Source organism: Camponotus vicinus, unplaced genomic scaffold (assembly GCF_025532165.1).
Source record: "Camponotus vicinus isolate PSW18456_S1 unplaced genomic scaffold, iyCamVici1.0 SCAF_9, whole genome shotgun sequence".
Classification (NCBI taxonomy): domain Eukaryota; kingdom Metazoa; phylum Arthropoda; class Insecta; order Hymenoptera; family Formicidae; genus Camponotus; species Camponotus vicinus.
Window position 1 is genome coordinate 9,333,875 of NW_028141981.1, and position 15,444 is coordinate 9,349,318.

The 15,444-nt window shown below is 34.4% G+C and overlaps 1 protein-coding gene across 2 annotated transcripts in view; it reads right to left on the bottom strand.

Moving 5' to 3' along the window:
- Window positions 1–4,950: 4,950 nt before the first annotated feature.
- LOC145977565 (uncharacterized) overlaps window positions 4,951–15,444 on the bottom strand; it is a 59,964-nt gene continuing 49,470 nt past the window's right edge. For both annotated transcript variants that reach the window (XM_083109673.1, XM_083109672.1), the window contains one exon: window positions 4,951–14,576. In XM_083109673.1, coding sequence (XP_082965799.1) covers window positions 14,446–14,576 — 131 coding nt within the window. In that variant the 3' untranslated portion in view covers window positions 4,951–14,445. The remainder of the gene's footprint in view (window positions 14,577–15,444) is intronic.

Here is a 15,444-nt window from a genome sequence, read left to right on the forward strand (position 1 = left end):
TAAGAATAAAGTCCCGCAAAATACAGCGATCTCTTTAAAAAGATATTAAAGAGACAAGGTGTCATAATTACAAGGAATAATAGTAAGTATTTCTTAAATTTTTCGTAACAAACATTCTTTTTTTATTTAATCTAAAAACCAATAATTTTATTCTAAAGAAAGCAATCGGATATTAAGATATTTAAGAAAAAATAAATGTATAGTTTTGCATAATCTTTTATGACTTATAAAAAAGACGAAATAAATTCAAATTAGAATAGATTCTATCATTATATCGATGTACGATCTTGTATAATTCATGATTAATCAACGAACGAGATAGTATTTTACCTGTCCCAATATTCTTAACATTAGACGTAATTCTCTTGATATTCTAACTCTTACGTCTCTCCCACAGCCGATTACATACGTATAGACCTACGGATATTATTTCGAACGTACCTAATTTAGAATTATGCACAGGCCATACATTTCACATTTATATGTACTGACTATACGCGTACTCTTACGTTACACGTGTATATATATATATATATATATATATATATATATATATATATATATGTATATATATATGTGTATATCTACTATGTATATATATATATTTTACGTCGCTTGGCTGAAGTTTTGTGTATATCATAAAACTCCATGTATAATTGACAGTTAAAGTGTTTTACAATAAACTCCGAGGTACAGTTCGCGGTATATACAACAGTATCAAACTATAAGACAAAGTACAGGCACACGCACACTAAAATATATATGTATATATACATATGTATATGTACACTACCTGCAGCAGCTGCGCCGAGTGAGCAAAAAATATGGACGTCGCGATTAATTTTCGCACGCATATCGGCAATATCGCATGTGCCAAGCTAAGCGTTCGCATTAATCGATTTTACAAAAGGAAACGATATCGCCCAATATGAAATGATGAGATTTAATATATTCAAGGGATATGTATCTCGCGTTCAAATAATTTACGTTTGAAAAATTCTTACGTAGATATTTTGCCTATCACGACTTACACAAATATGACAATATTTCGACTTGGAGTTAGGAAGTAAAAGTGGGGAGAAATGTTATTCTTGTTCTAGACGCAATACAATGACACGAAATTAATGATTAGTATAATATTAACATTTTTCGAGAAATTATTCTCTGGCTTCGAATATAACGCGCTATAAAAAATTATTCGTCATAATTATTTCACGTAGTTTGCGAATTATTTCACGTAGTTTTCGGAGATGCAGAGTACGAATCGCTACGTCATATATCTTTAACTTGCATTCAGTGACAATTTTAACAGAAATATATGTATAATCAAGAGCAAGAATGTAGACGTACATAAGAACACATTACTTATTTAAGAATTATAGAATATTAATCGCTTTAAAAGTTCGTCGTATCGTTTTCCTACTGCGTCCCATCGTGAGTCTCCGGAAAGAACCATTAATATTCTAAGTGGCGGAGACAAAAGTGAACCAAGCCAACATGTAAAACGCGGAACTTAAAGGCACCTTCATGCGCTCAAAAGATTAATTATTACGACCAGATTAATGGAACATTTTTTATGGAGATGGATAAGTCATTTCGAAAGGATACGAAAATACAATTCTTACATTTAATTATCTTTTTTTTTTCCATCGGGAAACCATTTATCACACTGGTCGCTGAATGTTGATCTAAAAACTTTAATATCTCGCTTTGTTCCCGCGGCAGAAAAATGAAATGAAATAAATATTGTTGATTGGAGAATGTAAATTTTATTTTTTTCCAATATTTTGTTTCAATAGATCACTGCGAATACACAGTTGTCTACGGAATATCGTTATTCGAATTGCCTCGTATGCAATTTCTGATGTAATTATTACATTCTCACATCGAAAATATTATTTAAAATAATTTTATATTATTGAAAATATATTTTTGTCCTTAAACTATAAACTGCTTAATTTACATATTATAGTATATATATCAACAATAATAATATTTTGTTTTACATATTTTCATAAAACTAAATTTTTAAAGAATATGGTTTAGAGATAATTATGACTTAACCAGCAGATTACTATTTATGTAAAGAGCAGCAAGTGTATAAATGACCGCACGATGTGCATCTTCTATCTCGGCATTAGAGGAAAAATTCGAAAAAATAAAATTCAATACCAGAATATAGCTAGCTATCTTTTAATAGCGCACTTAGTCTATCTAGTATTCTGGATTTCGTCTAATTGTAAGTCGAAATGTCTACGCGATGCGATTATGCCACTGTGTATACACACGCATCGTTCGTCCTTTAGTAAAAATATAAAAAAGGTAGCATCTTATGTGTGAGTGTGTATGTGTGTATGTGAGAGAGAATAAAAATGTTAGTTTAAAATGTACTAGAAAAGGAAGTTGCAGTGCCTCGTGTATATATAAATACGCATATATGTGCATATATGTACATGTGTATATATATATATATATATGTATATGTATATGATTTATGGAAATATTTCGTACGATAAATTTTTTAGACAGTGGTACGTGTTATATATAGTTCAAGCTGATATCAATATTTCCCTATCTATTTGCCTATTAGCGATTAACCGATCGGCCTGTCCGCAATAAATATCCCATTTAAACGAATGCATTAATCTTTGTTATCGCAAAGAAGATTTGCAAGTCATGACACTTATAACCTGCATGCAGTAATAGCGATACATTTCTCCGATTGAAGCGAAAGACGGCCACATCTTAAACGAGTATAATCGAATAATATATATATTATATATATATATTTTTTTATATATATTAATCGATAATATATGTTGTATATAGAACTTTATATATACAATAACATAGTATAATATAGAGAATATATATTCAAATCTATATAATACATTAAATTTCAAATGATATAGTGCTGAGTTATATTTCTATATTAATATTAAAATAAAGTAACAGGATGTATAATCTCACTTAAAAGAAATATTCAATTTTTATAAAATTTTTATTTTTAACGATTATTTGTAATAATCTTTATTTTGCAAATTTAGAATATATGATTCATATCTAATTTCTCCAAATTATTCGAAATTTTGGATTCTCTTAAAGATATAACATTTTTCAAATTAGCGTTAAAATTTTTTATAATTAATAACTCTTAATTTTTTTCTTATGTATATCTAATTAACTAATTTCGATAAATTTTAATAACATTTCTTAGATATCATATATATATTTAGAACATTGTATTCTTGCCACATATATGTATATGTACACTTCCATTTTATTTTTCGAATATCTCGTCAATTTTCGCAAATGTACCCGATGTAATACGTCGGCCAGCGCTACGTACACGTCGAAGCGAATTTTTCACTTCGATAACTGCCACTTTTCCACAAGTTCGACGCTTCAATCGTGGAAATGGCCTTACGCGAAAGGGAACAACTAGGAAAACGATCGGTCGGCCGATTGGTCAACGCGATGTACTTGTAACACTTTCAAGCGGGTCTTCCCTATGCTACGACCCCTTTTTAGAATTTCCATATGTGGCTTTGAGACGTTGGTCCACTTAGTTTAGTACGTTTATTATCACTTTTTATTAATTTATGATGCGGACGCACACGAGCGGACTGAAGTTTAGAGTAACATCGATCTCTCGCCGCGATCGCAAAAATGGGATGATAGCTGGGAATCGGAAATCAATTAATTCCAGACGGCAGTGTATAATCCTTTCATAGCTGAATCGTAAAACTTTTAATCATATCAATAACACATAAAATCCGCATAAAACACACGATATTAATAATCCGATATATTAATCGCATTAAGCGCAGATATTTCTCGATTCAAGTGAGGGCATTGTTTAATAACGAATATACTCTCGTTGCTAATAGATCACAAACATCCGCGTGCATGCGTATATATTTGAAATTATTTATTTGATTTTGATACATTACACACATATTTAATTATTTGAGAATTGCACAAGATTTATCATTAATGAAAAAATCATGGATACAATCATTGGAGTACAATTCATGTTACCCTAACATTAAAATAAATAAATCAAGATCACAAAGCATATTTTATTAAACACCCCCTCCCCATATGCTCGACTTATACGAATAACTTTTGTTAATTGTTAATTAATTTAAATATAGATAAATAAAATTTTTTAAATCGCTAATCAATCACAGACCGAGAGGCACCGATTTTCGATTCCCATTGATGGATGATACCGTAACGCGAGTCGTATTTCTCAGCGAGTATCGCTGTCGATAGCGTTCATTGTTCCCGCTTGAAATGAATTCATCGCTTCTTAACTCATGCCAGAAATGTCGGAAGTTCGTTAATTACGCCGATCTCGAGGAGAAGATCCTACGGTATATAACCGGTCGACATCATCCTTCTTACGTCGCCGGATCTTAGCCGTCCAAGCGACGCTTTTGTGCCGGAACGTTGCACAGGACGTCATTAACGAACAGCAATTACTTTCCGAGAAATAATGACGCGGCGTCGAGCACAAATGTGACCCGCGCCACGCGAATGCGAATCTCGTTGCCAAAGTGCAAATACGTCGCAAATATTAATTGATTTTTTACCGTTTTGCGTGCGTTGCATCAATTTGTCGCTCATACGAATATAACGAATCATGATTAGCAAGTGAAAAATGAAAACGCAATCTTTACGCAATAATTTCACGCAGATTCAAAAATATTCAATAAAATCTTCATCGCAGAAACTAAAAGATAAATAAATTATGAAAGATGATATTACAATTTTTAATTTAATTTTAATTTTTATAAAGGCAAGCTACATACGCATTTAAAAATGACTTATTCTGCATTAATATCATTTTAAAAAAGTTTAATTGCCTTGTCAAATTCTAAATTTCAATAAGAAATCTTAAACAGAACTATAAGAATGATAAGAAATCTTATATTAAATCTAAAGAAAATCTTGTTCTATCAAAATGAAAAATACACTACAAATTAAAGTTACACATGCTATGTGTTATTGTTAAAATCCATGCCAGAGAGATTGATTAGCAGCAATTGTGGAAATTAAAATCCCAATATCATTTATTAAAATGATGAGATAATAAACACACTGATGTGCATAAACACTGATTGTGTATAAATAATTAAAATGGCAATAAAATTTATCAAAATACACAATGATATTTAATATTGTCAAGCTTATAGCAAAATTAAATATACACATAGGAAATTGAATATATCGAAAGAGAGAAGAAAGAAACGATAATAATATTTATAAAAATAAAAGCAGAACGTATAGTCGCCTTAACGTTGTACGATACATGCAAAGCAAGATGTTATCCCTTTCCATTTTCTTCGAGGATGCGCAACCTTCTTAAATCTAACTTTGTTTGGAGATAAAGGGAGAGAGAGAGAAAGAGGGAGGTCGTGGCTTACCGCGCGATATCATAAGATGCGATCGAGAACGCAGCTTTTGGCACTCCCAAAGGAGCGAGAAGTTTGCTACTATCCCTCACTGTCTGACGTGCTCGGTATTCCAGAGCCTCTCACCTGGATTTACCTTCCCTCGCGATAGTCTGACGTTTCTAAATGTGGTCCAGTATTTACTGAACTTGCTACGAGTGGGCTTGTACAGCAAAAGCATAGACTGATTCTTCGTCCAAAGTACGAGAACCGCCTCTCTGCATGTATGTATGAACAGTGCACGCATGTCTAGATTGCACTCTGTAGTGGCATTTAACCCTTTACTGCGTACCTCTTTCATCTCGATGCAAAAGGTCTGCCTCACCTCCAAGTATCAATTTATTATTAATTCGAGCAGTCACGAATGTATCTTTTTGGAAAATTAAAGAAAATTATAATTATATATATTATATATATTTAATTTCTTTCTATTTAAAACGAAGTAATGAATCGACGAAAAATTATGTTTATTATTTAAATTATTTTAACGTATATTTCAAAGATTGTTGGAGAGATTAAAAACGTTCTTTAAAGAGCAAATAACAAATACAGAATTTATTACACCAATCTGTTGTATCTCATAGTCAATATGAATCGTAAGCTATCTATGGAGCCATTTGAGCTGGCTATCCAAGAAATATTGCGTTCTAATCTAATCTGTTTCCACACATCGTAAATCGTTGCGAAGTTTATTACGATACTGTATGTCACAAAAGCATTCATATAAGATAAGATGTAAAATCCTCATACGATAAAATAGCAGCAGTAAAGGGTTAAGTTCGCATAGTAATTGCGTGCAATTGATTGTAAAATTTATAAATATGCGGAAATTTGCTTCTCTCTCTCGAGCGATACCTTTTATACGTGAAAAATTCTAGCGTGTGCCGCTCTATAAAAGTCGCGGAGTATTAATTATTATTTTTTTTCTTTTAATCTGCCCTCTCTTAGATAAACCTATGCAAAGCAGTTAAAGAACACGTAGACAAATCTCAATTTGCACGGCTGCACGCTCTGGTGCGAGAACAGTTATGTAAATCCCAACAGATATAAATCAAATCTGCGCACATGAACTGCTTTAGTCTACATGAAACACTATAATAATATAAGTGTTCACTGTAAGCAAGTTATATTAAATGTGGATTGTATCATTTGCATTTTTTGCATTTCATTTCCAATTTTTTTTACGCATATTTTACATATTTTAGAATTTTTTTCGTACTTTTCGTTCAACAAGAATTTAACTTACGTTTATATTCGGAGATGCAATTTACGAATTCAATTTTTTAAAACGAAAATTAAGTGAAAAATCTTTTCGCTTGACACCCGATGGAAATGTTTGAAAAGTGGACTGCTCTCCGGATATGTAAGCGGCTTATACATAATGTTCATATTAGTACTTCGCCAGGAGAGAATCTTTAACCGTGCAAACAGAGTTTTATCTGCGAAATTTACGCGAATACGCGCGTGTTTCGCACGCGGCGAAACCGACAGCGAGCGAATTTATTCCGATCCTCCGATCGGATACAAGATTCAAAAGTGTATTGTTGATTTCGCGAGCACACTTCGCGGATCAGTCTCACTGCGATTTAACCGCTGGCTGACCCACTTGCCGACGAAATCCGTCGGTGTTTCCGACCCGATGATCGCGAAATCAGGAGCGAGACTTGCGAAAAAGATACGTTCATTGAGAACGCGAGAAAAACTTCCGGACCAGGTAGCTAACAACGACAAGCCCCCTCCGGACGAGGAATTTCCTTTCTATCCCTCTCAAGGACCCCGCCACCAAGCATGTTCAATTTCTCTCGAGACAAGGTTTTTTGTCGCAATTACTAACGTAACGATGGCTCATCGCTCGTTTATTTGCCGTTGCTCGACTTAATCGGGAAATTCGCGGCCGACATCTCGAATTCTCTTCTGCTTTCATTATTCTTATCCGACTCGTATTTATTTTCGCCAAGGAGATCGTTTCTGTTTGTCATTGCCGTAATTTAAAAGTGCATTTCTCCCTGTATTTGTAGTATTTGTCTTATGAAAACTCGTCGCAATTTAACTACTGGCAATTCGTTTTTGTAACAAGAATAACTTTACATCAAATTCCTATTTGAAGCTCCTATGGTTTAAAGAAATGATCAATAAGCAATAAGTTTCCGATGTGTGGATGTTGAGATAAAAAAATTTATTTATATTTCTTTTATTTGTAAGATATTGCAAAGATTTTCTTACACATTTGTAAAGAACATGTCAAAAAACGCGCGTGTAATCGGATTGCACAAAATTTGATCGCATCTTGCTATAATTGATAATATTACAAAGTTTTCTCTCGACATTGCTCATTTAATCAAACTGCGATTCGAATCGCAGCATTTCTGCGGTTGTCAGTCTTCGAATGGCTTTTATTTCCTTTTGTGCGAGGGATTTGAAAGCATCGCAACTGTACAAGCGTGCGTCGCAGACAGTCGTTCGCTACTATTGCTCGACAAATCGAAAGATCTCAATCGCGAACCGAGAGAAGCGACCAGTATCTCTAGCAATTTCATTTTACTTATTAAATTTTGTTTCTCTCGCTTCTCTTCCCGCGTTAAATATTTACGGGAAATAAAAGAAAAACTAAATTCAAGCTAAACGCAACAAAAATTTACAAATTAAGAAGAGATTAATAAAATATTCTTAATATGAAATATATAAATTCAAATATCATTAATAAGAGACTCAGACGCAGATGATTGTACGTAAGTTTCACAAAAAATTAATATTACTATGAAACTGATTAGTGTGCACAAGTACGAGTCTTTTGTTTAAAATTTGTATCAAGTAAATGTATAAATCTCAATTCGAGATTTTTAATTTTAATATGCCTTGCTAAAGATTTTCGATTCAGTGATATCGCCCCGATATTTTCTTCCTATGCTTCTTCAAGAAGATAAGAGTGATATTAAAATTAAAAGGATTGAGATTTATACATTTATTTAGTATAAAATAAAAAAAAATCGCGCTCTGTGCACTAATCAGTTTTATAGTAAAATTAATATCCTGCAAAATTGACGCATGACCATCCGCGTCTGACTTTTACTAGTCCGCCATATTTGAATTTGTGCATTTAACATAAACTGATATATAATAATTTCTTGCAAATTAAAATCAACATGAATATTGCTTCCTTGTCGATAAATCAACCCAAGATATGTAGATCGAGCTAAGCAATTTGTATTCCCAATTCATCGTATCTTGTGCTTATACACTCCATCGCACATCTCGAAAGCCTTTGAAGCTTGAAATTCACAACGTGAGCCATGAGATGATTTAACAAAGATATATCTATATCCGATATGAACATATTTGATACATTTATATTATATACAAGACCCTGCTATTGTACATTTTAAGATCGCTCGATTGCTCGACTCAAATCGCAAATTTTTTTACCAAAATTTTATTTCATTAATTTATCATTATTTTTTTTCAAATTGTATCTTGAACACCTTAGTTTCTATAATACAAAGTGCCGACCCTAGCAATTTTCGATATTAATTTCAGAAATGTATTTCAAAGAGTGTTTTCTATCTTGTAAGCAAATAGCGCATTCTATTTCATAATCATCTTTGTAATATATAACTGAAATAGCGCAAGCTAAAATTCGCAAGTGTGAAATTTATGATTGTTTCAGATTTTAATGTATATAACATTATCGATAAATTAAGCTTTAAAAGTGCACAGAGAATATTTCTTATTTAATTTTATCTCAAATAAATTTCTTATTTAATTTATTTCCAATAAGCTTTGTTTCATTTGAATTTAAAAAAATTTAATATATTGAATACATCTCTTTCTCTCTCTTCTTCAAAATATAAATTTAAAACTAAATTTGCGTTCAATATTTTTGACTCGTAAATTACACTTGCGATTGCGGCGCACTAATTCACTTATATATACAAATATATCGCGTTTTACGAAGCTGTACTTGATTTTAACGTATCAAAAAATGCTCAGCAAGTCGCTATTCAGAATCTGCGCTTTCCAAGAGGTACGGGGGAATGTGTTTATTCCCTAATGGGAACTAATGGGTTGCCTTTCAAACGGTCGGTTACGAATGTCAGATGGAATGAGCGATCGCCCATCACGTTCGGGTAGACGCGGCTCGATTCTGGGGAAAGATTCTCGAGGTCGAAGAACATCGGAGACCATGCGATCGGTACGGAATGTGTGCGAATTGTCCGAGCGTATTCAGGGAGCGTACACGCGAGTACACTGGGGACGCGACGCCGACGCTACTGTCAGACGTGATTTACGAAGCTCGCGAACTTGCGCCAGCAGCCCCTGTTACGTTCTCGCCCCCGGCGCGGATACAACGATCGCGCACCCGAGGATGTCCGGTTCGCATCGTCCGCTATAATTCACATCGTCTGCTGGTAGGGCCGTTAGAATCTTCATCAGCGAAATATGTAGTCGCAGTGACGGATTTCAGTTAACTCTTTTCGGTGATATTTCACGTTACACGCTCGAAAATTTACCGAACGCGACTAGAAAGTGTTATTCGAATAAAAAATATATTTGGCATATATGTATGATTTAATAAAAGATCGTAGTATATATGCCATATAATGTGTATAGAGATTTAAAAGAAGTAGAGATTTCTTGGATAAAAATAATGTTTCTTGAGTAAAAAGCTCGAGGTCAACTCGGACAGTGTAAATTATTAACTCGCGATTGTAAATTCGATTGCAAGAATATGAAATTATTGCGTTGATGCTTAAATGACACAGAGAAGAATTTTGGGTGAAATCTGAAGGTCAACAAATAATATATGTAAATGATATTTTTTCCCTAAAAACATTAGAGAGATTTAAAAATTATTATTTTACATTTTCTCTCTCACGATACATTTGCTTATAACATTATCTTGATATCAAGAAAATCTACATCTTGCAAATCTCATTTCAGAGATCTATCTTGAAAAAGCTGTCGCCGTAAATTATAATAAAATATCTGCTCGTAATTTTTTGCCCTTTGATCATCAAGCGCCTGTCAAAGTTCATCAAAATTCAATTAATCGATCAACCGGGTATGTATATGCGTCCGGGGATTTCGCACGACAGATAAAATAAACGCGATGCGCCAGAGCCTGTGGAGTGCTTCCGGGTTAATTAGTCTGTCAATGCGGTCCGCTCGTTCCATACGCGGGTGTAAAATGCGAGAAAAAGAAGAGAGAAAGAGAGAGTGAGGGGGGAGGGGGGAGGAAAACGAGCAAAAAAAGCAAGACCGTTGATTCGACAGCAATCGCGCCCATTTTGGACAACGATATATCGTGCTACCACCATCGTGCACATGTAAAATCTGCGTCTTGTTTGTTATTTTTGCATACGTCACGAGCATGCAGTTGGCGGGTGCCCGAGGGCATCGAATCTATTCGAAGCACCATCCCACAATGGAATTTTTCAATTTTCCAGCTAGAACCGAAAGCGCGATATTAGCATATTGCGATTTGCCTCGGTTTTTCTTTCCTAGGCTTCGCGAATTTAATCACTTACTGGTGCCAGGCATACAAAGTTCTCGTGTTAATTCAGCACGTCATTTTCGACCCAATGATTTAACAGATTCGCGTACAAATTTTTATCAATTTGGAATATTATTGTCTTTGTTTAAAAAAATCTACAAGTTTTAAGACATCTCAAATACACTTGTAACGTTTATTATAAATATAATAGATTTGTAGAAGATTTTAATAACTACTTCTTAATAGTTTAATACTTATAAAAAAGGGATTGAATAAAAAATTTACGTATATAATTAATTTACGTATATAATTAATGTAAAAGATGGAATTATTTTATATTGCAGAAATATTGCAGCGATTAGAAACGTATCTTAAAATAAGAAACTTACGTATTGTGTTTTCTTCCTTAATTATACACATGTAATGTTCTAATCGTGTATGTCCTTTCCTATAGTAATTAGACATTTATATCATAAGACTTTGGATTCTTTATTTAAGTGACTCGTATCTATAAAAACATGCTCATGGGTTTTAACCTTTTTTTCTAACCAGATCTCATCGACATATTTACCTACAATAAAATCATGTACAAAACTATGATCGTACGATTCAACTTGCAAACAAGATTCATGCTTTTTTGTACGAATGCAACTTCTTTTTGTACATTCGTTCATTCATTACAGTGCAATCGTTGCAATAATTCCATGTAAGAGAGCCAATAAAATATTATATAGCTTGTCTATATTCATTAGATGCGTTATTAATTTTTTTATTAAAGCTATTATAACGAATTTCTTCAACAGTAATAATAATGAAATTTCAGAAAATTATTCAGTAAATTAAAATCTTGTTAAAAACTAGTTAAAATGTATGTGGATAAAAGAAATTATCAATCTGCGCAATGGAATGTTTTACGGTAAAATTGCATTAAAAGTTAAATTAGAAAGTCGAGTAAAATAAACAGACAATGGAACTTATTATTAAACATATATTGAGTTTCAGAACACAAAGCAAAACGCGCAAGACGCAAATTGTGCTTAATATTATATGGATTAAATAGAAACGTGCGCGAGCAGCATGTCAATCACATCTTGTCTATTGAATTTCATTAATTCCGCATAGATCGTGCAAACGATTCTACTGTGTTTGCCATCCACGGAACGTTCTAAAAAGTAAAGCCGATACGGACCCGACATTCTCAGTTAATCGTATCGAGCCATTCCGACGCCGTTAAGTCAATACATCGATTCTACGCGACTCTTGTGCAGTAATTAACTGTTCTATAGTTTGATAGGTATCCCCACACACACATGCCTGAGATATGTTAATCGCTTGTTAAATAAAATAATTGATACATGATATATAAAAAAAATTCCACGTAATATATAAATAATTACGTAAAAGGGATTAATTGGACTCGATTCTTGATATTGTACGAAGAAGAGCCGAACAACGCAATTAAAAAATAATTCGTTTATCTGGAAAAAGTCACATTTTTAACGATTAACATCGAAACGTTCAAGTTATCAGATTAGCACTAGAAAATGTGTCAATGACTCTTGAGATGCGATCAATTATATCAGCCGTCTATCCAATTAAGAGCAATAAAACTCGAAAGAACTCTACGTGTATTGTATAAGAACTTATCGGATTTCACTAATGACAATACAAGAGGAGAAAATCAATCTTGCAACGGTATGTTAATAAGTGACAAAGTCCGTGAACCAATGGAAATTAATAATCATTGATGAGAAATCGATAATGAAGTAACACAGAGTGACGAAATTCGAGGGGATACTACGAGAGTTCATCGTGAATTAACTCGGATTGGAGCCGGTCCCGAAGGGTTCATAGCCAACATAGTAGTTCATAATCGAGTTTGTATATGCGGAATGCGATGATTAAGACATGTGGGAGAAGTCATTATCTGTACCGCGGCTTGTGGAGAATCGACGGGTGCGAATGATGCCTCTCCGCTCGTCTCTCGATGCGATACACTTTAATGACGTTACGAGCCATCCACGAGTGAGGCGAGCGAGGAAGAGAGCCACCGCGGCTGTTGACCCATTTCGAGCTTTGCGAGCGGCTACAACTTCATTGCGACCACCGACGGGTCTGATGCAGTAACTTCGCACAGTATTACCGCAATATAAGAACTTCGCTGGACCCGTAATCCGTCCGTTCGCGCATACAAACCCGTTAAATCCGATCGGATTTCACGTTCAGACGGACGTACGTCCGAGTGTCGACGCAAACTCTTTTTGTGGATGGGAATCCTTCAAACTCACTTTAAAATTGGAAAGCGCAATTCTCTGCCCCGGTCATAAAAAAAAGTCAATTCGACTTTGCCGAGAACGATGGAAGTCACGAGCACTTGGAAAAACTGAAGACGAAGTCTTCAGGAGTCATTTGGAAGCTTAAGTAGCCGATCTGAGATTATCTAATCGTAAAAAAGTATATAGACTGATTGACGGTGTGTGTGAGAGCGCGCGTTGGTTTTAATCGATGATCGTATTATTATCAAATGACACTTGTGATATTGATAACGCATATATATTCAAGATACTTTATTTTAAGATCTCTCCTTCGGTGTTTATCGTACTCCAATCTGGATATAGATCTGTCTTAATTTTGCATATCGTAATTTGCGCTTTACGGAAGATCAATTATCCCCGAAGTCTTAGATTCTGACATTTAATTGCGTAATAAGTGGGATAATAATATTGATATCCATCACAAGTACTTCGCACAAGTACAGCGTAACAATACGCTGGACGCTCTATCAATGCCTGCTTATAATTAGGCATCAATTAAATTAACGGTTAAATGGATGACATGGAACACTCAATATCCTTAATGGAACCGTCCGCGTTCGAATCCAGACACGCTTCAGAGCATATATCTAATTATGTTAATCACGTTTGAGAAAATCTCTTCCCTTGGCTATAACGACGCGAAAGGAGAGCTGACTTACAATTGCAGAGAGTCAATTTTTTAGGGATGATATCATTTTTATGATATAACAAATTGTATTCGTTATGTATAAAATATTGCGGCATAACTTTTCATATTAATTTAATATGCGCCAATTTTCGATTATCGTTTAGAAACGACGTGTGTCAAGCATGAGTTTTATGTGAATTTTAAAAATTAATTATACTGTACAGCAAAAAAGAATCTCTTCCTTTTAATCTTGTTTTCGCTTTAATTTTCTTTTCTTTGCATTCAAGAACCCTGCTCGAAAGCCCGCCCTTCGCAAGTAGAAATTTGCGAGGAAACATCGATCGATGCTTCCTCGTCAAGGAAGCTCTCCCTAGTACGTGACGTTCATACGCGCAACAGCGTGTCATTGTCATTGATGTCGAGCAACGGCCGATGATTGCCGGGTGCGTTACCGCGTTGATGATCCGGATAGCGGCCGAGGTCCTGAAGAATCCTGTAGGAGGGGCGTCGTGGTGGTTGTTATCGCCTGGAGGAACGGAAGTCGGCACTAGGCTATGCGAGGGTTACCACCCCTTCCGGTTCCGGCGACCAGCAGTTGTCGGACAGCCAGCATCCGACCACCACGGTGATAAAGCCGATCAGAAGAGCCACGACGATGTAGATCTCCGCTTGTCCTAGCGAATCTGTTTACACACAAGACACACGACGTGCTCGTGTAACGCGCTTGTCACGTGAAACACGTGGTCAAGAAACTAATTAATGTCCTCGCACAGTTGCAGGATAAGTAGGTAAACAGTTGGGTAACATGCATCGTGGGAAGATCACCGATGTGCGCAGAGTGCTTAAGTGTTAATGCATGCTTGTTGCTTCAACCCCTTCAGGTATAATTTGTTATCCCGATGCAGGCGCACGGTACACAATTGAATTAATTGCCTCAGATCTGTACATCGCTTGGGGAAATGCAAGACGAATCAAAGCTAAAATGTACGAAAGCAATGTACGGTAATCTAAACTGAGTAATTTTGGAGAAAAAAATTATTGTGAACATAAAGATAGAATCGATTTAGCTCGAATCGATTTTTGAAATATTTTCCATCCCCAAAGATAATAAACAGCAAGTTAGTTTATAGCTAGTAATTTCAGCAAACTGTGACAGTAGTAAATCGATCAGCAATATTTCGAAGTTTCAGTTTCAGTTAACCGAGAATTTGATTAATCAATGTTTGACTGGTAGATTGCAAGTTCACTCGATTACTCGATGGGAGTGTAAAATCTCAATTTGTATATATAATTTATATAAAAAATGTTACTGAATATTTTCAATAATCTTATAATATGAAAAGGAAAATATTCAATAGAACATCATATTTTTTAAAGTATTGATATTTTATAATATATGTATTACGATTTTTTGGACAAGCATTACATATAACAGTAAATTAACTTGAAACTCCTATTAAAAATAGATACAAATGCATGCAATTTTAAAATCTGACATAAAAATTAATTTTGATGAAGAATTAGCATTATATTGTGTTTTTATATGTTGCT